We start from the raw sequence: 25,295 nt of genomic DNA, 5'->3' as shown, positions 1-25,295 counted from the left end.
GTCCACATGCAGTCCTGACACGTGGAATCAGCCATAACCCTTGTTCAGTTTAGGTTGATAGGGACTCATGCTGCACCTCCTGAGCTGATGTGAGGACAGGGCTGTTTCAGTCTGTGTTCTAATGCAAAGGGGATCCTGAGAAAGTGTAAACTGTTTGCAGTGCTTAATGCTCTGCGTGTGTGAGTGACACACACAGAGGCGGCTATTGGGCATGCCATGTGGCGTGTAAGAAATCTTCCTAAGTGGGAAATTTTAAGTTTAGGGCTTTAATAATCTGATTTTTAAAAAAATATTTAATTATTTATTTGAAAGAATTACACACAGAGGTGGAGAGGTGGAGAGGTGGAGGGAGGGAGAGAGAGAGAGAGAGAGAGAAAGAGAGAAAGAAAGACAGACAGACAGACAGACAGGTAGGTCTTCCATCCTCTGGTTCACTCCCCAATTGGCCACAATGGCTGGAGCTGCACCGATCCAAAGCCAGTAGCCAGGAGCTTCTTTTGGGTCTCCCAAGTGGGTGCAGGGGCCCAAGCACTTGGGCCATCCTCCACTGCTTTCCCAGGACACAGCAGAGAGCTGGACTGGAAGAGGAGCAGCTGGGACCTGAACCGGTACCCATATGGGATGCCAGCACTGCAGGTGGCGGCTTCACCGGCTACGCCACAGCACTGGCCCCCGATTTGTTTTTCTTCCCAAGAATCAGAGAGCTGGAAGGGACTCCACCTAATGGAACAGTATGGAACAAACGGCCAGGGCATCTTGGCAAGGGGGTCCCCCATCTTCGGCTTAATCACTGCAGTGACTGGAGACGGCTTGATCTGTGCTGAACACTCTCTTCTTCTCTTCAGCTTGCGGAAGGAGCCAATGCTGCGTATTTGCAGTTGCTGAAGCTGTTTGCCTACGGAACGTACCCTGATTACCTAGGTGAGTTGGTTAGGGTCCTTCTAAGATCTGTGTGCTGCATGTCGCTGTGTGGAGGCTCGCTGAGGTTCCAGGGTGAAGGGCAGGGGAATAGTTTCCGTTCTGCCGAGCTCTGTGGGCGGCTCCGGGAGGAGTGTCCCTTCTCACCTTGTGTTTTACCCAGTGGGGACTGTCTGTAAGCTCGCCTGTGATTAGTGCCCCTGTTTACTTTCCAGGTGAGATTCTTGAGGACTGGTGTTTGTAGGGTGCTAGCAGTGCTGCGAAGTGTCGGAATACCCGCTTGTAAACTCCTTCAGCATGTTATCAATTCAGTGTGTTATCAAAACAGTCGCTGTGTTTAAGGACACTTGGAAAACAAATTAAGCAGTGACTCACAGCTGAGCCCCCATTAAGCTGCCATTAGCACTGCAGCTCTGGGCTTGTTCCCCTTTGGCTCATGTGTTCTGTTATGTGAGTGCCGTCAGGTTGTGTGGACAGTTCCTGTCTTGTTCTCCCACTTAGAGGCGTCTAAGTCCTTGGAATCATTTTTGATGTACTGTAATCTTTCCTGGCCTGTTCTCATACAGAGCATGGGAGTCATTATACATTAGAATCTTGCTATCAGGAAAGTCCAGATCCTAGCTTACCTTCCGCCCTCACATTTTTGCTAGATGTTTCTGGTGCTGTGACAGCCCTGAAGCTGAAGGCCTTCCCTGCCACATCCCTGATGTTCTCTTCCTTCACTGTACTCACCTCTGCTTGCTGCATGCTGCTGTTGGCCTGGAGTTTGCTGCTTTTGGGATACCAGTTTCTCCTGGCCCCCACTTTGTTCCATGAGTGGGTCCTCCGTTTCTCCCCGTCACTGAAGAGGCAGCATTGCAAAGCTTTGGAACCAGACTGCCTGCATTGTGTTCTAGCTCCAGTTCTGCTAGTTGTGTGTCCTTTAACACTTAGTCTTTTCACTTCAGAGGCAGAGAGAGCAAGATAGAGCTCTCCCATCTGCTGATTCACTCCCCCAAATGCTTGTAACACTCCCTCAGGCAGGGACCAGAGCTAGGTGTCCCTCGTGGGTGGCAGGAACCCAATCAGTTGGGTCATCAAGTTTGTCTCCCATGATCTTCTTTAGCAGGAAGCTGGATTCAGGGGCCAGAGCAAGGAATCAAACCCAGCCACTCTGATGTGGAATGCAGGTGTCTTAGCTGCTGGGCCAAATACTTCCCCTTCATAATCTTGTGTACTTCAGTTTCCTTACCTGTAAAATGGCAGTAGTAACACAAGTCTGTAATTCTTTGTGCTCCTGGAGATTAAGTGATTGAGAATTTAGAGTTGGGAGACTCTAAAAAGGTAATATATATATGCCTTTTTATGTAACATTCCTGGAGGAATGCAGGCAGCATCTGTTACCAAACACTTTTGTAATTTTGCTGCAAATCAAGTGAATATTCCCAGCACATTGGGTGAAAAGCCTGCCTGAGTACAGGTCAGGAGTTGCCACCAGATGAAGTTCAGCACCATGCTTTTTATTTTTCATCAGTCAGGATTCAGCTTTTTTGGAATCCAAATTTATGGCTAAGGGATTGAGGCTACCTGGGCTCTGTCTTGTGGGGGGGTTGTGAGGATTAGCTGGGGGTGTGTCCACGTGGACCGGTGTGTGATCCACACGCCGTGAAGTCAGTGCTATGTGTTAGCACAGCTGTTAGTGTGACTGTCGGTGCTGACATGTTGCCCGTCCTGCGAGTCTCAGACCAGTCTCTGCCATGGAGCTTTTCATTCTTGCAGCTCCTGCGCTTCCAGATGAGGCTGTGCCCACTCCCTCTTGCTCGCTCTCTCCTTTTCTCCTTCCCAGATGAGGCTGTGCCCACTCCCTCTTGCTAGCTCTCTCCCTTTCTCCTTCCCCTCTCCTCCACCCCCAGCTCACCCTCCTTTTTCCCTCTTCCTTCCTTTCCCCCTCCAGCTTCCCTCTCTCTGGTAGTTTATTCAGCCTTGCGTTTGCAGCTATTGAAACATCTGATTGAAAGGCTGAGGACAGCTCCAGGGCCACTGAGTTGCTCCTGCTGGTGGTTGTGCAGTGTAGCGGCCCTGACAAAGCCCGTCTTATTCATCCTGATTCCCTGAAGACGGTGCATTGCACAGAGCACCTGCTCACTGAAGATGTGTTGGACTGAACTGGACTTCACAAGGGGCTCAACCGGTAGTCCGTTCAGATAATTGTCGTATCATTGTGTTTGCATGCTGACTTTTCAGGAGACTAGGGGTACGAGACTTAAGTCTTGTCTTCCAGAGGACGAGAGTTGCTCATAGAGTGTTTGCCCAGTGAAAAAAGGCAATGTCACGGCAGTGATTTACTAGCAGATTTGGCTTGGGGTGTTGGTGAGCTGATTCCATAAAATAAATGCTAATTTTATTTTGTGTCTTGATTTTTGTGGTGGGTGGGACTGAGCAGCCAACAAGGAGAGCCTGCCAGAACTGAGCACAGCTCAGCAGAACAAGCTGAAACATCTGACCATCGTGAGCCTGGCCTCGAGAATGAAGGTACAGTCCTGACCCCTTTCCCGTCTTCCTCCTCACCCCGAGTCAGGGCTCTGTGGGTGTCATTGAGGGAGCTCCCAGCCACATACAGGAGAGTCGCATCGTCAGTGCACAAGAATTACTTGGCAAAGGAAAAGATAAGATTAAGATGGTGTACACAGTTCCTCCACACCCCATCCAGGAAGAGCATGCATGGCAGTGGTTGTGGTCAGTGTGTGCTGTGGTGCCTGTGAGCTTCTTGCTGTGCTTATATGAGGCTGCTGTTTAAAGATTCCCTCTTTTCAAACAACAAAGTATCTCAGCAAGTTCACAGCTTCATCTGCTGCTTGGTGCACAGTGAATTGTGCCCTACTGGAGGAAAAACTTGCTGTGTTGGATTCATTTTTAATATACTGCCTTTTTCTGAGATTCCCCAGGTTTGTTGCACTGTTTGGAGAACGCCTTCTTCGTTGGCTTGAGGGCTAACTTGAGGGTATCACGGTTCACTTTAGACCCTCTCCTTCCAGGAGATGCCACGCCCCTACCCCTGCGCACGCTCTGTCCCGGTTGGTTTAGAAGAAGCTTGCGGCTAGCTACTCACAGCTGTTAATAAGAGGGTCCGCATTCTGTTGATTAACGTTTGGTTTTGGCTCTCTGCCTGACCTCAGCCTAGCTGTGTAAGATTTCCTGGGGCTATGTGGAGAAGGTTTTCTGTTTGCATTTCCCCTCAGTGATTGAGCTTGAGCATTGTGTATTTGTTCGTGGGGTTGCCATTTCCATTGTACCTGGTCTAGTCACAGATTTCTGACTCTGGCTGGCATTTCAGGTGGGAGGCCTGCTTTCTTGTCCTGACTGTGGGCTCACAAGTAGAAGTAGGAGTGACTTTCCCTCATTGCCGCAATCCGTCGTTGTAAGCCCCTCTGCCGGCCCTGGTTATCACACCTTTAGCCTTAGAAAACCCTTATGGGTTTGTTTACTGTTAACGACTTCTCTTTGTACATCTTTCTTCTGTTTCTACAGATTTGATCACTGTGTTAATTTCAAAACTAGTTGTGATGTGTTGGAGGATTTTTCAGACAACTTGCTGTGTAGATCTGTTTTCTGGGAGTCATGCAGAGTGTTAGTACAGTCTCTCTCTCTCTCTCTCTCTTTGCATTTTCCTATATTTATTGTTATTTTAAATTTTAGTTTCCTTAGGACTATTTTATAGTTTGTTTAATCATTGTCTTTTTTTTTTTTTTTAATTTGACAGGTAGAGTTATAGACACAGAGAGAGAGAGAGAGAAAGAGAAAGGTCTTCCTTCTGTTGGTTCACCCCCCAAATGGCCGCTATGGCCGGCGTGCTGTGCCGATCCGAAGCCAGGAGCCAGGTGCTTTCTCCTGGTCTCCCATGCAGGTGCAGAGCCCAAGGACTTGGGCCATCCTCCACTGCCCTCCTGGGCCTCAGCAGAGAGCTGGATTGGAAGAGGAGCAACCGGGACAGAACTGGCGCCCCAACCGGGACTAGAACCTGGGGTGCCGGTGCCGCAGGCGGAGGATTAGCCAAGTGAGCTGCGGCGCCAGCCTCAATCATTGTCTTAATCATTGTCTTTTTTTTTTTTTTGACAGGCAGAGTAGACAGTGAAAGAGGCAGAGAGAAAGGTCTTCCTTTTGCTGTTGGTTCACTCTCCAGTGGCCGCCATGGCTGGCGCGCTGTAGCCGGCACACCGTGCTGATCCGAAGGCAGGAGCCAGGTGCTTCTCCTGGTCTCCCATGGGGTGCAGGGCCCAAGCACTTGGGCCATCCTCCGCTGCCTTCCCGGGCCATAGCAGAGAGCTGGCCTGGAAGAGGGGCAACCGGGACAGAATCTGGCGCCCCGACCGGGACTAGAACCCGGTGTGCCGGTGCCGCTAGGTGGAGGATTAGCCTATTGAGCCGCGGCACCGGCCTCATTGTCTTTTTAAAAAATTTTAAGTTATACAAGTTTCATATATTTCATGTATTCAGATTTAGGACATAGTGACTTAGTGGGAGTCCCTATCCCCATGGATGTTCCAACCCTTCCTCCCCCTCCCTCTCAGATTCCCGTTATTAATTTTTACAGTGATCTGTTTTCAGTAAACTTAGTGCTCGAATAGTTATCCCTACTCCAGGAGTTCAACGAATAGTATGAAGAGAAAGAAGTACAGCCTCTTAAAGGACGCGGGTGGGGAAAGAAAACAGGGTGGGCTCTGAGCTGGCAGTGCCTGCTGGTCACCTGTAGGTGGCGGTGCTGGCCTGCAAGTTTAGCTTGTGCTGTGCTGGGCGAGCCCCACTTCTCTCCACTGTGGGGTCTCTGGAGCTTTGTGACGATCTGTGTTTTGTGCAAAATCTGCAAGTTTTCAGAAGGTGGCGGAGAAGCCTACATTCTCTGCTTTGGAAGGAGTCTGGAATCTCCAGTTATGCTCTCGAGTCTGAAAGAGGAAGGCCAGGTGGAGTCCAGCAGGCAGAGGACCAGGGGGGTGCCTTCTTAGATGGCTTGAGGTCTTGTTTGAGTCTCTTCGGCCTCACAGTTCACTTTTCTCTGTGCCCTGGATAGTAATCATTACCACTCACCTGCATTGCCCACGTCCGGAGGCAGCTGTTGGGTATGTGAGTAATGCCTGCATTTTGCTTAATGCTTACCAGATGATTTTTATAACTGTCACATGGCCTTATCTACAGTGTATTCCCTACTCCGTGCTGCTGAAAGACCTGGAGATGCGGAATCTCCGGGAACTGGAAGACCTCATCATTGAGGCTGTCTACACTGACATCATCCAGGGCAAGCTGGACCAGCGAAACCAGCTGCTAGAAGTGGATTTCTGCATTGGCCGTGACATCCGAAAGAAGGATATCAATAACATTGTTAAGACCTTGCACGAATGGTGAGGCTGAAAGAGGGTCCTTTGAACCTGTGCTTGCAAAAATGTGACCTGTCGGTGTCAGCTGAGGGTTGGCCTGGGGGCTGGAGCCTAGGGACCGTGAGCCACAGAGTGTGACCACGGTGTGACAACAGCCATGCAGTCCCAGGAATCATTTCAGGCCATGCATGGAATATTGGAGAACTATGGTGTGGGGCAGTGGTTCCCCTTTTCAGTGGGGATACGTTTCAGGACTCTGGTGGATGCCTGAAGCTGCAGATAGTGCCGAACCCTGTGCGTGCAAGTGTGTGTGTGTGTGTGTGCATATATATACATACATACATACTTACTGTGCTTTGTTGTCTATACGTGCCTGTGATAAGGTTTAATTTATAGATTAGGCACAAAAGAGATTATCAACAACAACTGATAAAATAGTTACAACAGTGTACTGTAATAAAGGTCATGTGACTGGTTTCTCTGCTTCTCTCTCTCAAAAGGTCTTGCTGTTTGTACTCACCCTTGTGTTTCCCCTGATAGTGTGAGATAATCCAGAGCTGGTGTGAACGAGGTGAATGACCTAGGCATGAGACATAGCGTTAGGCTCGCACGCCAGGGTTCCTTGCACACAGCACTGCGATGCTGCAAGCGCTGCTCAGGAGACAGGTGGCTGCTCAGTGGCTAACAGGCAGGGAGTATATGCAGTGTGGAGGCCGGAGCGGCCAGACAAACGGCGATTCACTTCCCTGGTGGGCAGTAGCTGCGTGGCGTGAGGTTTCATCAGGCTGTTCACAATGGCACAGAGTTTAAAACTTACAAATTGTTTATCTGGAATTTTTCATTTAATGTTTTCAGACCATGGTTTACGGCAGAATGCAAAAAGAATGGGGGGCTGGGCATTGGCCTATAGGATAAGACGCTGGTTAGGATGCTTGTGTCATACATTGGAGTACCTGGGTTTGACCCCTGACTTCAACTCCTGACACAGCTTTCTGCTCATATGGAGCACAGGGGGGCAACGGGATGACTCGTGTAGTTGGGTTCTGCCGCCTACATGGGAGACCTGGCTTGAGTTCCCAGCTCCTTGCTTTGGCCCCAGCCAGCCTCAGCCCTTACACGCATTTGGGAAATAAATCTGTGATGGGAGATATTATCTCTCTCTCTTTCCCTCCCTCTCTCCCCCTACCTTCCCCACTATTCCCTCCCCTCCCTCTCAGCCTTTCAAGTAAAATCAAAAAGGAAAAAAATTTTTTTAAATACTTGAAACATTTGCATTTAGTCTGTTTTAACAGAATTTCATGGGCTGGTGTTGTGGGGCAATGGGTTAAGCTACCACCTGTGATGCTGGCATCCCATTTGAGTGCTGGTTTAAGTCCCACCTGGCCAGGTCCTTGTTAGAGCACCTGTGAAGGCAGTGGAAGATGGCCCACATTCTTGGGCCCCTGTCACCCACTTGGGAGGCCTGGATAAAGCTCTTGGCTTCAGCCTGGCCCAGCCCCAGGTGTTGCAGTCACTTGGGGAGTAAACCAGTAGATGGAAGATTTTTCTCTTTCTTTCACTCTTTCTCTCTATAACTTTGTCTTTCAAATACATAAATAAATAAATAAATATATAAAAACAGAAAACACTGGATTTGGTATTTGCATGAGCTGTCACACATTTCATGGGGATTTGTTGTTGGGACTTAGAGAGGTTTTTGAATTGAGGGGCTATCTTCCCAGGCAGGCATGTAGCAGATGGAGGTTATAAAACAAGAGGCCAGCCAGCTTTATCCAGAGGGATGGGGACACTGTTCTGCTGTTGTTGTCTTTTTTTTTTTTTTTTTTTTTTTTTTTTTGACAAGCAGAATGGACACAGAGAGAGGCAGAGAAAGGTCTTCATTTGCCATTGGTTCACCCTCCAATGGCCGCTGCAGCTGGCGCGCTGCAGCCGGCGCACCGCGTCTATCCGAAGGCAGGAGCCAGGTGCTTCTCCTGGACTCCCATGGGGTGCAGGGCCCAAGCACTTGGGCCATCCTCCACTGCACTCCCGGGCCACAGCAGAGAGCTGGCCTGGAAGAGGGGCAACCGGGACAGAATCTGGCGCCCTGACTGGGACTAGAACCCGGTGTGCTGGCGCCGCTAGGTGGAGGATTAGCCTAGTGAGCCGCGGCGCCAGCCTGTTGTTGTCTTTTAAAGATTTATTTATTTTACTTGAAAGTCACAGTTACACAGAGAGAAGGAGAGGCAGAGAGAGTCTTCCATCCACTGGTTCACTCCCCAATTGGCCACAACAGCTGGAGCTACGCTGATCCGGATCCAGGAGCTTCTTCTGGGTCTCCCATGCAGGTGCAGGGATTCATACACTTGGGCCAATCTCTGCTGCTTTCCCAGGCCATAGCAGAGAGCTAGATCGGAAGTGGAACAGCCAGGACTCGAACTGGCATCCGTATATGGGATGCTGGTACTGTGGCGGTGCCTTTACCCGCTATGCCACAGCGCTGGCCCCCATTTTTAAACAAACAGCATCTCTGGCTTATTCTGAAAAGAGTATATCCAGGGATGAGCAGCCTAGCTTTGTCTCCCTAGGGTCTGTGTGCCTGAGTTTGCCTCACTTAACTACTGTTAGAGACTTCCCCCGACCCCTCAACCCATATTCTGTCCCAAGTGTGGCCCTTTATAACATGTGACACAAGCCGGAGCTTTCAAAAGATTATAAAACAATAAATCAGAATAAATAGGAGCTAAATATAGAAAAAAGCCATGTAATATAAAAATGCTGACATACTGGGGCCAGCGCTGTGGCGCAGCAGGTTAAAGCCCTGGTCTGAAGCACTGGCATCTCATATGGGTGCTAGTTCAACTCCTGGCTGCTCCTCTTCCAATCCAGCTCTCTGCTATGGCCTAGGAAAGCAGTAGAAGATGGCCCAAGTCCTTGGGCCCCCGATCCGCGTGGGAGACCCGGAAGAAGCTCCTGGCTCCTGGCTTTGGATCAGTGCAGTTCTGGCCATTGCGGCCATCTGGAAAGTGAACCAGAAGATGGAAGACCTCTCTCTCTGTCTCTACCTCTCTCTGTAACTCAGTCTTTCAAATAAATAAAATAAATCTAAAAAAAAAAAAAAAAAAAGCTGACATACCAAATCTATCCTGACCACTTTCTATCCTGACCCTATCCTGGCACTGTCCTTTCTATCCTGGCACTGTCCTGACCCCTTTCTATCCTGACCCTATCCTGATCCTGGCACTGTCCTTTCTATCCTGACCCTATCCTGATCCTGGCACTGTCCTTTCTATCCTGACCCTATCCTGATCCTGGCACTATCCTGACCCCTTTCCGGCATAGTCACTGGTAGGCATTCTTTTATGTATTGTATTTGAAAGGCAGAAACAGGGAGAGAGAATGGGAGAGATAAGAGACCTTCTTTCCACTGGCTCCTTCTACCACAACAGCTAGGACTGGACCAGGCCAAGGCCAGTGGCTTGCAGCTCAGTCATCTATGTGGCAAGGACCCAGGCCTTTGCATCCCAGGTGTGCGTTAGCAGGAGGTTGGAATCAGAAGCAGAGCCAGGGCGGAGCCCAAGGGATATAGGATGTAGGTGTCCCAAGAGGCATATCTGCCCCTAGGAGAGATTTATAAAACTCCTATTTAGGGGATTGGAATTAGATAGGAAACAAAATTGCTTTATAGAGAGATCCAACAAGTATGATACAACTTTGATAACTTTCGAATCTTGAGTCATTTTGAATTTTAAATCATTGTTCTATCAACTTTCTTTTCTTTTTTTTTTTAAGCTTGATTGATTTTATTTGAAAGCCAGATTACAGACAGGCAGAGGCAGACAGAGAGAGAGAGAGAGGTCTTCCATCTGCTTGTTTACTCCTCAGATGGCTGCAGCAGCTAGAGCTGTGCTGACCTGATGCCAGGAGCTTCTTCCGGGTCTCCCACGTGGGTGCAAGGTCCCAAGTACTTGGGCCATCTTCTACTGCTTTCCCAGGCCATAACAGAGAGCTGGATCAGAAGTGGAGCAGCCAGGACTCGAACCAGTGCCCATGTAGGATGCCAGCACTGTAGGTGGCGGCTTTACCCACTACACTGCAGTGCTGGCCCCAGCTTTCTTGTTTCATTTATTTGAAAGGCAGAGTTACAACAAGAGGGAGAGACAGATTTTCCATGTGCTTGTTCACATGGCTGCAATGGCCAGGAGCTGGAACTCCGTCTGAGTCTGCCACGTGGGTGGCAGGGGTCCAGTTACTTGGACTGTCTTCCACTGCTCTCCCAGGCACGTTACTTGGGAGCTGGATTAAAAACGGAGCAGGTGGGTTTTATATGGGATAGAGCATCCGGAACCCATATGGGGTGCTGGCCACAACCCCAGCCCCTCAGTTTTTATTTCTGTTTTAAATTTTTCAAAATAAAAGTTGGGAGAATAACAAGCAGAGACATGACCATTAGAAAGTAACTTAAGCTTCTGAGGAAAGGGGCACTGCAGAACGGATGGGGACTTCAAAAACTTCACTGGAAAATGGAATTGAAAGATAATTTTTTTGGTGTAAAAAAATCTGAAATCCATGCATATGAGAAATCGTCAGAAATTCATGGAAATTCATGTTAGAAAAACACTACTCATGGATCAGAAATTTTTTTGCACTAAAATAATATCTTTTAATTTCATTTTCCATGAACTTTTTGAAGTACATGCAAAGGATGCTTTTAGAAAGTTTTTTTTTTTTTTCTGTTGAGGAAAGTAACTCATCAGTGCCACCTGTGAAGTATCTCCTCCTTCCTTCCTTTACATCCTGTAAACCATTTCGTGTGGGTGCAGAGGTTGAAAATCAAACCGATGTTCTAGGAAGCTCCCTCCAGATCGCTGTCTGTCTCCTTACGTCCTCCGCAGTGTGTTTAGATATGCTTGTCTTTAGAAGGGACTGCAGGAGGGCTGAGAGCCTTGGCTCAGGGCGTGTTGGAAGAAGTCCCTACAGGGTGCTGGGAGGCCACTGGGAGGGAGGTCTCTGGGCCCTCCGCAGCTAAGGCTGGCGTTCTGCTCGGCAGGTGTGACGGCTGTGAAGCGGTTCTGCTCGGCATCGAGCAGCAGGTCCTGAGAGCCAACCAGTACAAAGAGAACCACAACCGGACTCAGCAGCAGGTGGAAGCAGAGGTAAGGGGGCGGAGTGTTTGAGCCTCTCTCCAGGAGTACCTGGCTTCCTTTTTTTTTTGGTGTTTTTGTTTTTTATGTGAGTGTTGGTGTAGGTTAAAGAAGCAGTTAACCAACAAGCAGGCACTGGGCCTGGTGCTGGGACACAGGGATGAGTGGGATATAGTTCCCGCCCTGAGCACTGTCAGCCTCCCTTCTGATTCCTGATTGGCAGAGGATGAGCAGGCCGGCCGAGCAGAGGAGGTTGGAGTTTCACAGAATACCTGCACTTTGCAACTGTAGCACCAAAAAAAAAAAAAAAAACAAAAAACGAGTCTGGGGGATGGATCTTAAAAATGGACAAAAGAGGGGCTGTGGTTGTGGTATAGTGAGTAAAAGCCACCGCCTGTGGCACTGGCATCCCATGTGGGCACTAGTTCAAGTCCCGGCTGTTCCACTTCTGATCTGGAGGACTTATTTATTTTCATTTGAAAGTTACCCAGAAAGAGGAAGAGACAGAGGGAGAGAGATCTTCTATCCGCTGGTTCACTCCCTAAATGGCCACAATGGCTGAGGTTGGGCCAGGCCAAAGCCAGGGGTCAGGAGCTTCCTCTAGAAATCCCAGGTGGGTGCAGCAGCCCAAGCAGTCCGGCCATCCTCTGCTGCTTTCCTAGGCACAATAGCAGGGAGCTGGATTGAAAGTGGAGTGGCCGGCTCTCGAATCTGCACCCATATGGGATGCCAGCTTTGCAGGTGGTGGCTTTACCCACTACACCACAATGTCGGCCCCTCAAATAAATAAGTAAATTTTTAAAAAATGGACAAAAGGAAGGTTGGCATTTGGTGAAGTGGTTGCTGGGACACCTGCATCTCATCAATGAGTGCTTGAGTTTGAGTCCTGGCTCAGCTTCTGACTCGGGCTTCCTGGGAAGCAGTGAGTGATGGCTCAAATACTTGCTTCGTGCTACCCGTGTGAGTGGTATGGATTGAGTTCCTGGCCGCTGGCTTCAGCCTGACTCAGCCCCACCTGGTGCAGGCATTTGGGGAACAAACTGTGGAATGGAAAATCTCTCTGTCTCTCTGCCTTTCAAATAAATAAAAACAAAAACAAATATATTTTTTAAGATAGGAAGATGGTGGGTACCAGGTACAGTGGAGGGAGGGGTGCAGGTAAGCAGGGGTATGTGGGCTTCAAGGCCTTGGTAGGGTTCTGATTTTTTTTTTTTTTTTTAAGATTTATTTATTTATTTGAAAGGCAGAGTTAGAGAGGGAGAGACAGAGAGATATCCATCTGCTGGTTCACTCCCTATGTGACTGGGCCAGTCCACAGCTAGGAACCAGGAGCTTCTTCCAGGTCTCCCACTTGGGCCATCCTCCACTGCTTTCCCAGGTGCATTAGGAGGGAGTTGGATGGCAAGTGGAGCAACTGAGGACACAAGCCAGCACCCACATGGGATGCCAGTGTTGCAGTTGCTGGCTTCACCTGCTACACCACAATGCTGGCCCCAGGGTCCTGATTCTTAAGTGGTGAGGCAAGTGTATAGCCTTCTCTCTGCCCTAAAGAAGGAGAGTTTGTAATGTATGGGTATGTATTATGAACTTTAAAAAATCATGAATAAAAGCAAAAACATTGGGTAGTTGAGACTCAGTGAAGGTACGCAGGTGGGAATGGTTTTAGTGACATCTGGGTGTTCAGGACATTTTTTTAGCCTCTTGGATGTGTGCAGACTTCAGCCTTTATGTACTGGGTGCTTGTTTGTGCGCCTGTAGCCTGACAAGTGCAGTGCCCTCAGAATTTGTTTGGAACCCTTACCATCAGAAGCTTTGATCATTATCAGTAGTGGAAATCCTTTTCTAATGTGGATGGGCTGTACGTGTTAATGGTGTTTCATGAGCTTTTACAAATCAGTTGTCCGAGAGTGTGGCAAAGAGAGGCCTAGAATTGCAGCTAAGGAGCATAAGAAGTGAGTGTGAGACTTGGAGAGTTCCCCTGCCCCTTGGAAATGCAACCTGTGTCTTACTTGTCTTTGTAAATCCAGCTCCTTGTCCCACGCCTCAGCCATGCGCAGTACGCACTCAGATGCTGCACTGAATATTCCCGGTACACCAAAGAGGGTGTCAGCGGCCTGCCGGACTGGGTTCTTCATGGACTCAAGCGCATTTATTTTGAATCCACCCCCCCCCCCCATATATATGCTCTGTGGGTGTTTGGTCTATAGTGCATTTTTGTTTTTTTAAGATTTTATTTATTTGTTTGAGAGGTAAAATTACAGATATTGAGAGGGAGAGACAGAGAGAAAGGTATTCTATCCATGGTTCACTCCCCAATTGGCCATGACAGCTGGAGCTGCACTGATCCAAAGCCAGGAGCCAGGGGCTTCTTCCAGGTCTCCCACACGGGTGCAGGGGCCCAAAGACTTGGGCCATCTTCCACTGCTTTCCCAGGCCATAACAGAGAGTGGATGGGAAGAAGAGCAGCCAGGACTAGAACTGGGGCTCATATGGGATGCTGGCGCTGCAAGGTGGAGTATTAGCCTATTGAGCCGCGGCGCCGGCCCCATAATCCATTTTTAATCCTCCTACTTCTGGCCAAAGTGTGTGAACTACATTTAACAGTAGCCAAAACAAGCCTGTCGCCTCTCTAGTGAGCTGAGTGCAGTCACCCTCTCATCGAAGGTGACTTCCTCTCTGGCCTGGGACGGAGGTTCAGAGCAAGGGAGCAAGAGTTGACCACTGTCTGTTTATTCTTCCCTGCAAGTCAAAGCCTGGAAGAAGAGATGAACCACAGCCTGCCTTTCCTTGGAGTAGGCCTGAGGCAGACCAGCGGTCCTTATCCTGGCTGGAGGCACTGGGCGGGGCTGCTCCCTGCAGCTGGTTTCTGCTGCTTGTCCCCCAGGCTTGCCGATTGTGTTAGGCTATTAGCAGAGAGGAACGTTACTAGTTGTAGAATTTTTAACCGTTCAAGTTTATTTCTGTAATAAATGGCATATTGGACAAAAGAAAGGCAAATATGAACAGAACTAGTACAGAACTTGGCGCATGCTCGAGGCACACCTTACACTTCACAGCAGTGCAGATCCCTCAGCTCATGGTGATTGAGGAGGGTGCACGGCAGCACGCCCGTTTGTGTGTGTGGAAAACTCAGCTACCCTGTTGGCAGAGCTGATGCTGCCAGCAGGTGGCAGTAAAGATTCAAGTCTGAGGGAAAGCTGAGGCAAAAGCCAAGGCTGCCTCCACCACCAATGCAAACCATCTGCCGGCTTAGTAGTCTTGTAGCAGATTGCGGACAGTTCAGTGTGGAAAAAGTGAGAACATGGTGAGAGCTCAGAGCCTGGTCAGTTCTTCCATTCGGTGACGAATGACCTGGTTCCTAAGTACAGAGTGTTGATGCTGGAGCCACACAGGAGCTGTCCCCAACCATTCCTTGTCGTGAACAGGGCCAGTCTGCAGAGAGCAAAGGGAGCTGTGTCACGTTCTGCTTGTGCTCATGCCTCTGTTACCCTGGGCCGAACTCCTTAAGCCATTTCTCAACTTGGTTGGTGGTCTTTAGCATGTTCTCGGGGGGACGACTTGATGTCCCTCCTCCCCCAGATCTTAGAATCACAGCTTCCGTCTGGCGAGCTGCAGCTTCCAGTGCCCTTCCTGGCAGCTGGCAGTGCAGCCTGCCCGACCCGAAGCTGCCTGAGAGTTGGTTCCTTGTAGTGTTTCACACAAGTGGCGCAAGCCGCTTACTCACAGCTGCAGCATAGCTGAGGGAGAGAGCGCAGGCACAGCACGTGCCAGCTCGTTGTCTCTGAGCAGGCGCTCTGGAGGGGAAGCTGTGGGAGTCGCAGCATCACAAAGCACCTCACTTACCCTGGATTTTGGAACATTTGTGTCTCTGAGTGTGTCCTTGTCTGATGTTCTGTGACGTTTGTCCACAGCTGTTGCTGCGTTTACAAAGTAGAATATCTCACTCAGGTAGGCAGGTCAGGATAACCGTCGAGGAAGCGCTGTTTTCCATTAGGTAGATAGTGCCCCGGAGGGCCAGCTGGTGGCAGGTCTTGAGGCTTGCTGGCGTTACCACGTGCTGACAGCGTGCCTCCTGGGGCCTCCTGGACAGGGCTCTCTCCACCTCTCAGCTTTCCTTTTCCTGTGGGGCTTTTCCAACTGCAGGCTCTCTGGCTGTTCCCCTTTGCTTTGCCCCACAACTGAAGGAAGTCTCCTTGCTCTAGGGAGCTCCTCTCTTGTTTTAATGCATCTTTAAGTCTCTGATGGAGCGAGGCTGCATTTTTGCTGGTGGGAGCAATCCCATTTGAAAATCCCTGAGGTTCATGTTTCGAAGAGTGACAAAGGCTAGACCATCTGGGAGTGAGTGGCATGGGGAAGGCCTGCAGCCAGGCCACGCAGAAGAAAATCCGAAGGGACGAGGTCAAATTCAGGCCAGAAGACGACGAGTGTGGGGGTGGTGTTTGTCAGTTGAAGGCCGGCGCTGCGGAGGAGGAATTGGACTTCTCAAGCAAGTCTGCGAGGCTAACACGGTGTAACCGTCGGGCTGACCTAAGCAGCTGATCTGGCATTCGGAGGAGCCGTCCCCGTGTGGACCTGCCCAGCGGCTGCAGAAGCTGCTGGACTCTGAGATCCTCTTCAGCTTCGAGCATCGTCAGTGGTGCGCCAGCCCCCTTGTGCACTCTGCGTGCTGAGTGTGGTGGCAGCGATAAAGCCGACGTGAGCAGGGCACCCCTGCATGGAACCCAGCGTGACGGCACAGCCTTCTCCCACTGGGGCTGAGTCTTTGCCAAGAATAGAGGGCTTCATTTCTTAGGCTCAGGAGACACTTTGCCAAGAAGGCGTTTTTCCCCCATGCGGTGTTGTGCCTCCAGGTGATGAGGACTGTAGCCAACTTGGGTTCCTGGGGTCTTCCCGGAGGAGCACAGAGACAGGGTGGTGTATGAGTGACCGCGAGTGAGAGACTGAGGGGAGCAGGTCCGTGTGGTGGAGCACTCTGCTCTCCGGGCTGGGTCCCAGGGGCTAAAGAGCAGTGCTGCCTGGGCTGGAGTAGGTTCATGGCAGGCGGAAAGGCAGAGGGGAAATGGCTGCTTCCAGGTCTGGTCCAGGACCAGTGTGGCTTGACCCAGGATAAGGAGAGAGCAGTGTGGATGGAAGTTGCCCGATCTTGAGAGGTTCTTTCACACTGGAGAAGGAACCCGGTTCTTCCCTGAGCCAGCTCTCCTTTGTCTTTTCTTCCACACCAAGGCCACTCAGCACCCAGAGTAGCTCATCAGGAGGGTAGTTGCTCTAAAAGGACACTGCTTGAGGAAGTAAATGAACCTCTGAATGGGCATCCATGCTCTGTCTTACTTTGCTCAAAGCTTTGGTCAGGATCTTGGATCAAGGCCTTTTAACAGAATTGAGTCACTCGCTATGAGATAGGGCGACTCTGCCTCTGGGGTGGTGGGAAAGATGACAGTCCAGCAGAGCACGGGGAACTGGAGAAGAGCACTCGTGGGCTCCCGCAGGACCTGGAGTGAGAGGGAACCTGTGAGTACAGCTAGCTGCCTGTGAGGGGGGGGGAACCTGTGAGTACAGCTCACTGCCTGTGAGGAGGGGGGGAACCTGTGAGTACAGCTCACTGCCTGTGAGGAGGGGGGAACCTGTGAGTACAGCTCACTGCCTGTGAGGAGGGGAACCTGTGAGTACAGCTCACTGCCTGTGAGGAGGGGGGAACCTGTGAGTACAGCTCACTGCCTGTGAGGAGGGGGGGGAACCTGTGAGTACAGCTCACTGCCTGTGAGGAGGGGGGAACCTGTGAGTACAGCTCACTGCCTGTGAGGAGAGGGAGAACCTGTGAGTATAGCTCACTGCCTGTGAGGAGAGGGAACCTGTGAGTACAGCTCACTGCCTGTGCGGGGGGGAACCTGTGAGTACAGCTCACTGCCTGTGAGGAGGGGGGGAACCTGTGAGTACAGCTCACTGCCTGTGAGGAGGGGGGAACCTGTGAGTACAGCTCACTGCCTGTGAGGAGAGGGAGAACCTGTGAGTATAGCTCACTGCCTGTGAGGGGGGGAACCTGTGAGTACAGCTCACTGCCTGTGAGGAGAGGGAACCTGTGAGTACAGCTCACTGCCTGTGAGGAGAGGGAGAACCTGTGAGTATAGCTCACTGCCTGTGCGGGGGGGAACCTGTGAGTACAGCTCACTGCCTGTGAGGCGGGGGGGAACCTGTGAGTACAGCTCACTGCCTGTGCGGGGGGGGGGAACCTGTGAGTACAGCTCACTGCCTGTGAGGAGGGGGGGAACCTGTGAGTACAGCTCACTGCCTGTGAGGAGGGGGGAACCTGTGAGTACAGCTCACTGCCTGTGAGGAGGGGGGGAACCTGTGAGTACAGCTCACTGCCTGTGCGGGGGGGGGAACCTGTGAGTACAGCTCACTGCCTGTGAGGAGGGGGGGAACCTGTGAGTACAGCTCACTGCCTGTGAGGAGAGGGAGAACCTGTGAGTACAGCTCACTGCCTGTGAGGAGGGGGGAACCTGTGAGTACAGCTCACTGCCTGTGAGGAGGGGGGGAACCTGTGAGTACAGCTCACTGCCTGTGAGGCGGGGGGGAACCTGTGAGTACAGCTCACTGCCTGTGAGGGGGGAACCTGTGAGTACAGCTCACTGCCTGTGCGGGGGGGGGAACCTGTGAGTACAGCTCACTGCCTGTGAGGAGGGGGGGAACCTGTGAGTACAGCTCACTGCCTGTGAGGAGGGGGGAACCTGTGAGTACAGCTCACTGCCTGTGAGGAGGGGGGGAACCTGTGAGTACAGCTCACTGCCTGTGCGGGGGGGGGAACCTGTGAGTACAGCTCACTGCCTGTGAGGAGGGGGGGAACCTGTGAGTACAGCTCACTGCCTGTGAGGAGGGGGGGGAACCTGTGAGTACAGCTCACTGCCTGTGAGGGGGAGAACCTGTGAGTACAGCTCACTGCCTGTGAGGAGGGGGGAACCTGTGAGTACAGCTCACTGCCTGTGAGGAGGGGGGAACCTGTGAGTACAGCTCACTGCCTGTGAGGAGGGGGGGAACCTGTGAGTACAGCTCACTGCCTGTGAGGCGGGGGGGAACCTGTGAGTACAGCTCACTGCCTGTGAGGGGGGAACCTGTGAGTACAGCTCACTGCCTGTGAGGGGGGAACCTGTGAGTACAGCTCACTGCCTGTGAGGGGGGAACCTGTGAGTACAGCTCACTGCCTGTGAGGAGGGGGGGAACCTGTGAGTACAGCTCACTGCCTGTGAAGGGGGGGGGACCTGTGAGTACAGCTCACTGCCTGTGAGGGGGAGAACCTGTGAGTACAGCTCACTGCCTGTGAGGAGGGGGGAACCTGTGAGTACAGCTCACTGCCTGTGAGGAGGGGGGGAACCTGTGAGTACAGCTCACTGCCTGTGAGGAGGGGGGGAACCTGTGAGTACAGCTCACTGCCTGTGAGGCGGGGGGGAACCTGTGAGTACAGCTCACTGCCTGTGAGGGGGGAACCTGTGAGTACAGCTCACTGCCTGTGAGGGGGGAACCTGTGAGTACAGCTCACTGCCTGTGAGGAGGGGGGGAACCTGTGAGTACAGCTCACTGCCTGTGAAGAGGGGGGGGAACCTGTGAGTACAGCTCACTGCCTGTGAGGAGAGGGAGAACCTGTGAGTATAGCTCACTGCCTGTGCGGGGGGGAACCTGTGAGTACAGCTCACTGCCTGTGAGGCGGGGGGGGAACCTGTGAGTATAGCTCACTGCCTGTGAGGGGGGGAACCTGTGAGTATAGCTCACTGCCTGTGAGGGGGGGAACCTGTGAGTATAGCTCACTGCCTGTGAGGGGGGGAACCTGTGAGTATAGCTCACTGCCTGTGCGGGGGGGAACCTGTGAGTACAGCTCACTGCCTGTGAGGAGAGGGAGAACCTGTGAGTACAGCTCACTGCCTGTGCGGGGGGGGGAACCTGTGAGTACAGCTCACTGCCTGTGAGGAGGGGGGAACCTGTGAGTACAGCTCACTGCCTGTGAGGAGGGGGGAACCTGTGAGTACAGCTCACTGCCTGTGAGGAGGCGGGGACCTGTGAGTATAGCTCACTGCCTGTGAGGAGGGGGGAACCTGTGAGTACAGCTCACTGCCTGTGAGGAGGGGTATCGCATTGGAAGGAAAAAGCATATCCACCAAGAAAGTCTGCAAAGCAAGCAGCGGGAGTCGGCCTGAGCCCCAGTGAGAGAACGTGGCCTTGGTGGATGAGCCACAGGCAGAGTCTGCTTCCTAGGGCAGGCCTGGCACTGACCCCTCAGCTGAGCTGCACTAGAGCCATTGTGAAAGAAATGCTGATTATTCATGTCTTACCGGCTTGTGATGACTTTATATTCCAGAAACACAGGGACATGGGATTGAATATAGAACTGTATGGGGCTGGTGCTGTGGCATAGCACGTAAACCCGCTGCCTGCAGTGCCAGCATCCCACATGAGCACTGGTTCTAGTCCTGGCTGCTCCTCTTCAGATCCAGCTCTTTGCTATGGCCTGGGAAAGCAGTAGAAGATGGCGCAAGTCCTTGGGCCACTGCACCTACGTGGAAGACCTGGAGGAAGCTCCAGGTTCCTTGCTTTGGATTGGCCCAGCTCTGACCATTGTGGCCAATTGGCGAGTGAACCAATGGATGGAAGACCTCTTTCTCTCTCTCTCTCTCTCTCTGCCTCTCTGTAACTCTGCTTTCCAAATAAATAAGTAAGTCTTTAAAAAGAAAGAAAGAAAGAAAGAGAGAGAGAGAGAGAGAGAGAGAGAGAGAGAGAGAGAGAGAGAGAGAAAATAGAACTGTAGGGCCAGCCTTGTGACATAGAGGGTAAAGCAGCCGCTGTGATGCCAGCATCCCATGTGGAGGCTGGTTTCGGACCCAGCTGCTCCACTCCTGATTCAGCTTCGTGCTAATGGCCTGGGAAAGCAGCAGCAGATGGCCTAAGTCCTTCGGCCACTGCCACCCACATGGGAGACCCAGATGAAGTTCCTGGCTCCTGGCTCCAGCCTGGTCCCGTAGGCCATGTGGCAGTCTGGGGGAGTGAACTAGCAGATAGAAGAGCTCTCTCTCTTTCAGTAGAGTTAAAATAGAGTGAATGAGTCAGTACAGAAAACTGTGTAGGGTAAGCTGATTGTTTCATAAAAATTATTATAAAACTTGAGAAAGTAAGTTTTTGGTGTTATTAGCCGTGGTGAAATTAAGAAAGCTATTTTGGGGGGTTCTATTTTTTAATTTTTAGTGAAGGTACTTTGCTAACTGGGAAGGTAAGAATTAGCTCGACAAGAAGCCACTTTTGGAATCAGAGGCCTCGAAAAGAAAATCTGTTAGTTTTCTAATGTCTTTGATTAAAATCTTGTCAGCTTTGGGGAAATGCTCCCTCAGCTCATGTTAGGTTGGCAAATCTTCCAGTGCTTTAGAAATCAGAGGTGAGTGACATGCAAAGACAGAAACTTGAGTCATGCTGTTCCCACTAAGTTTTTTTTTTTTTTTTTTTTTTTTTTTTGGTAGGCAGAGTGGATAGTGAGAGAGAGAGAGAGACAGAGAGAAAGGTCTTCCTTTGCCGTTGGTTCACCCTCCAGTGGCCGGCGCACCGCGCTGATCCGAAGGCAGGAGCCAGGTGCTTCTCCTGGTCTCCCATGGAGTGCAGGGCCCAAGCACCTGGGCCATCCTCCACTGCACTCCCTGGCCACAGCAGAGAGCTGGCCTGGAAGAGGGGCAACCGGGACAGAATCCGGCGCCCTGACCGGGACTAGAACCCGGTGTGCCGGCGCCGCAAGGCGGAGGATTAGCCTAGTGAGCCGTGGCGCCAGCCTTTTTTTTTTTTTTTTTTTTTGAGAGGCAGAGTGGACAGAGAGAGAGACAGAGAGAAGGGTCTTCCTTTTGCCGTTGGTTCACCCTCCAATGGCCGGTGCGCTGTGGCCGGCGCGGCGCGCTGATCCGATGGCAGGAGCCAGGTGGTTCTCCTGGTCTCCCATGGGGTGCAGGGCCCAAGGACTTGGGCCATCCTCCACTGCACTCCCTGGCCACAGCAGAGAGCTGGCCTGGAAGAGGGGCAACCGGGACAGAATCCGGTGCCCCGACCGGGACTAGAACCCGGTGTGCTGGCGCCGCAAGGTGGAGGATTAGCCTAGTGAGCCGCGGCGCCGGCCCCCACTAAGGTTTTAATCAGTCTCCCTCCTAATACTTGCAAAACATTTCAGAGAAGCCTTGACTGTTATTTATGTGGCAGTTATACCTGAGAAATCACATTTCTTTATTTCTTTTTTTTTAAATATTTATTTATCTGAAAGGCAGTGTTAGAGAAATGGAGGGATGGAGGGAGGGGGAGAGAGAGAGAGATCGATCTTCCATCTGCCTCCATCTGATGGAGTCAGGAACTTTATCCGGGCCTCCCACGTGAGTGCAGGGGCTAAGGACTTGGGTCATCTTCTACGGCTTTCCTAGGAGCGTTAGCAGGGAGCTGGATTGGAAGTGGAGTAGCTGAGACTGGAACCAGCGCTCACCTAGGAGGCCAGCATTGCAGGCGGCTGCTTAACCCGTGATCCCCAATGCCAGCCTCAATCACGTTTCTTGGTCTCTCCTTCAAGGCCATCAAAATATGACTCGAAGTAAGAGAAAATAACCAATAACAAATGTCCTTCTTAGAGAAGGGGGATAGAGAAGCCATCCACTTGCTGCACAGTCTTCCCTGTCCCACACACCACCTGACTGCTGGATCAGAGACACCGCGCAGCAGTGAGTGCCAGAGCACGCTCTGCCTGGCACCGGGTGCCTGCCCTTGATGTTGACTGCCCAGCCCTCGGCCCTCTGTGACTCTCCTTGCAGAAATATGAGTGTGCCAAGTGAGCTTGCAGTGGTTTGGGGGCGTGGCTGTTTCCTGCATCTCAAAATGACAACAACGACAAACAACTGCCTGCAGGCTCATCGAGGTTGACTCTGCAGATGCTGGCTCTCTCCAGGAACCAAAAACTTGTCTCACTCGAAAGCACTGTTTGCTCTGCGTTTGGACCCTCTTACTTGGGTTCCGACTTTCTGACCTGTTCAGAACTTGTGGCCCTGCCCACTTCCTTCCTGTTCTGTAGAAATCCAAGCCTCTTGCCTGTCAGAGAACACGGAAGCACGTTTCCTTCCCACCAACAGACGCGCACCTCGCTCTGCACCAGCCTTCTCTAATGATTTTAAAACCCAGGCTAGCATTTGGTTGGCCCTCTCCCCCACCACCTTGCTTCTCTCCCTGCTTTCCTTCCCTGTGAGCTGAAGAGCAGAGGTGTAAAAGACCCATTAGACCAGCGTCAGGAATGTGTGTGCCACAGGCCACGGGGGAGGTACGCATCAGGGCAGTTATGCCTGAGAGGGCGATATGGCAACACGGACTCAGCTATGAGGAGTGCATCCCCTCTCCCAGAAGTGTTTTTGGAGCTGCATTCCCAGAAGTTTTGTGAAAAACAGCTGAGTACAAAATTCTTGGGTCCCCCTTTCTGTTTCCTAGGACATGGAACCATTAGTTTCTTTCACCTCCTTGCTGTATCTCTGCCGGATGGTCCGCTGCACTTGCTTCCTCTAAGACAGCACTGGTTTCACGTGTTTGCGTGGTTCATTTCCATATGTCTCCCATGAGTAGCTCCTGCTCATTGCTCCACATCTGTATTTCTTTTCTTTTGCTCTGTTTTGGTTCTTTGAAAGGCAGAGAGATAGAGACGGAGATCTTCCATCTGCTGGTTCACTGTGCAGATGTCCAAAGCCAGGAGCCCAGAACTCATTCCAGGTCTCCTGTTTGAGTGGTGGGAACCCAAGCACTTGAGCCTTCATTTGCTGCTCTCCAGAGTACACATTAGTGAGAAGGTGGGATCTAAGCAGAGGTGGGACTCGAACCCAGGCACTCCAGTATGGGGTGTGGGCGTCACGGCAGTTGAGATGAATTTCTGTAGATAATTCCCTGTTTCTTTGCAGAGCATTTTGGCTGCTCCTCTGTGTGGCCATCCTCATACTGAGATCAGGTTGACTCCAGTTCTGTGTCTTTCTCCAGGTTACCAACATCAAGAAGACGCTCAAAGCGACCGCGTCCTCCTCGGCCCAGGAAATGGAGCAGCAGCTGGCCGAGCGGGAGTGTCCCCCTCATGCTGAGCAGAGGCAGCCCACCAAGAAGATGTCCAAAGTGAAAGGTCTGGTCTCCAGCCGCCACTAGGGCTGGCTGGGGCAGCTGGTACTCACCAGGCCTGGTCAGGCGGGGAGGGGACACCAAGGGCCCATTCCTCCCCCTCTCTACCTGCAGTGAGTTCAGAGCTGCCCGTTTCCTCACCAGCGCCTCCCCACCCTGTTGGTACTGTTCCAGAAAAACCGTGACTCCTTCTCCTGCCCCTCCCTCCCTCCCAGTTGCTCCCTTCAGACTCAGGGGCTCCGCGGATGCCATCCTTGTTAACGGGTAGACACTGCCCGGCTTCCCTCCAGGAGGTTCTGGTCTCTGTAAGGGCTTGGCTCCCTCCAGTTTTTCTTTTGCTCATGCCATTTGGTCAGGCTGTTCACGAGCCGGAGTCAGCTGTAACCGGCCCACAGGGATGGCTGCGGGGTAGGCCCCGCTCTGAGCGAGGGAGGCGCTCTTTGTGCAGCCTGTGCACCCAGGGTTCCCACCATGGTGCAGGTGATCTCTAGCCAGGTGTCCATGCCCCTCTTCCCTCTCCTGCCTTGCCCTGTTGGCAGCTCCAGTTCAGGCGATGGAGGGATGTGACACTGGGCTGCATTTACTGAATCTGCAGGTTTTCAGCCTCATAAAGCCAGCTCTGGTCTCCACTATCTGGGAGTGCTGGACTGACTCAGCATACGTGGAGGGGCCGCGGGGCTGCAGGCAGAGGGGATCTCCCGGCCCGGTTGTCCTCTACTGGCCGCTCCTCCGGCTGCTCAGCTGCCCACGGGGGCTGTCTGCCACCACATGCTCTCCAGGCCCTTTCATGCCTCCCGGCTGCCCTGCAGTGGGGTTGGTGGGGCCAAGGCCCTGTGGGGAAGGACTGTGGCTGCTTCAGTCTCTTCCTCTCCACCCCTTCCTGGCCGGTGACCCAGAGCCCCTGATGATGGCATCCTCCTGGCAAGAGAAAAGGACTTGACTAGACTTTCTGAACTTGAACAGTTTCAGGTTATATTTTAATTTTTTTTTGTACAGGTTCTGATTCTAATACATTTCAACATGCTTTTTCCCCCTTGTGTCAATATTTGTTAGGACTGATCGCCGGGGGTTTCACCTGGTTGGAGGGTGGCATGTGTGTCTCTGTGTGCGTTTCGTTCTGTTTTGTTTCTTAAGGGGAGGTGGAGGTCCTGGACTGATACTAAAGTTCATTGAGGAAAAAGCACATTTTAGAACAAAAAAATAAAAGTGTAGATTTGCTGTATGTGGCTGTGAAGTGTGCAGTTGCATAGCAGGTGAACCTTGGGGGGGAATGAGGGTGGTTCAGAGGCATGGAACGCTGCTTCAGGACCGTGATGAGAGTGGATTTCTCCTTTTCCTGACGTGTCCAGCACTGCCTGCTTCTAGCTGTTCCACCTGCCCACACAACACGTCTACCTGGAGAGTAAACTCCCAAAGTGTGTTTCTTGAATCCCTTTTTCATCTGCTCTGTGGGAAGAGGTTCTGGCATTAAATAAGTGGGGTGTTCCCTGCACCCCCTGTCCTCATTGAAAGCTCATTACTAAGATCTCAGGGAAGTGCTGGGCTCGGGAGCCTTTTTTTTTTTTTTTTGACAGGCAGAGTGGACAGTGAGAGAGAGAGACAGAGAGAAAGGTCTTCCTTTTGCCCTTGGTTCACCCTCCAATGGCCGCCGCGGCCGGTGCGCTGCGGCCGGTGCACCATGCTGATCCGAAACCAGGAGCCAGGTGCTTCTCCTGGTCTCCCATGGGGTGCAAAGCACCTGGGCCATCCTCCACTGCACTCC

At 51.7% G+C, this 25,295-nt stretch overlaps 1 protein-coding gene across 2 annotated transcripts in view; it reads left to right on the top strand.

Moving 5' to 3' along the window:
- Positions 1 to 24,755, top strand: part of COPS7B (COP9 signalosome subunit 7B) — a 35,147-nt gene extending 10,392 nt beyond the window's left edge. For both annotated transcript variants that reach the window (XM_051848099.2, XM_070070064.1), the window contains 5 exons: positions 846 to 921; positions 3,341 to 3,429; positions 6,088 to 6,290; positions 11,296 to 11,401; positions 23,402 to 24,755. In XM_051848099.2, the coding sequence (XP_051704059.2) occupies positions 846 to 921; positions 3,341 to 3,429; positions 6,088 to 6,290; positions 11,296 to 11,401; positions 23,402 to 23,560 (633 nt within the window). In that variant the 3' untranslated portion in view covers positions 23,561 to 24,755. The remainder of the gene's footprint in view (positions 1 to 845; positions 922 to 3,340; positions 3,430 to 6,087; positions 6,291 to 11,295; positions 11,402 to 23,401) is intronic.
- The last annotated feature ends 540 nt before the right edge of the window (positions 24,756 to 25,295 follow it).

This window comes from Oryctolagus cuniculus, chromosome 3, assembly GCF_964237555.1.
Source record: "Oryctolagus cuniculus chromosome 3, mOryCun1.1, whole genome shotgun sequence".
Classification (NCBI taxonomy): Eukaryota; Metazoa; Chordata; class Mammalia; order Lagomorpha; family Leporidae; genus Oryctolagus; species Oryctolagus cuniculus.
Note: the sequence above shows the minus strand (reverse complement) of the source record. Positions and strands in the feature narration are given on the sequence as shown.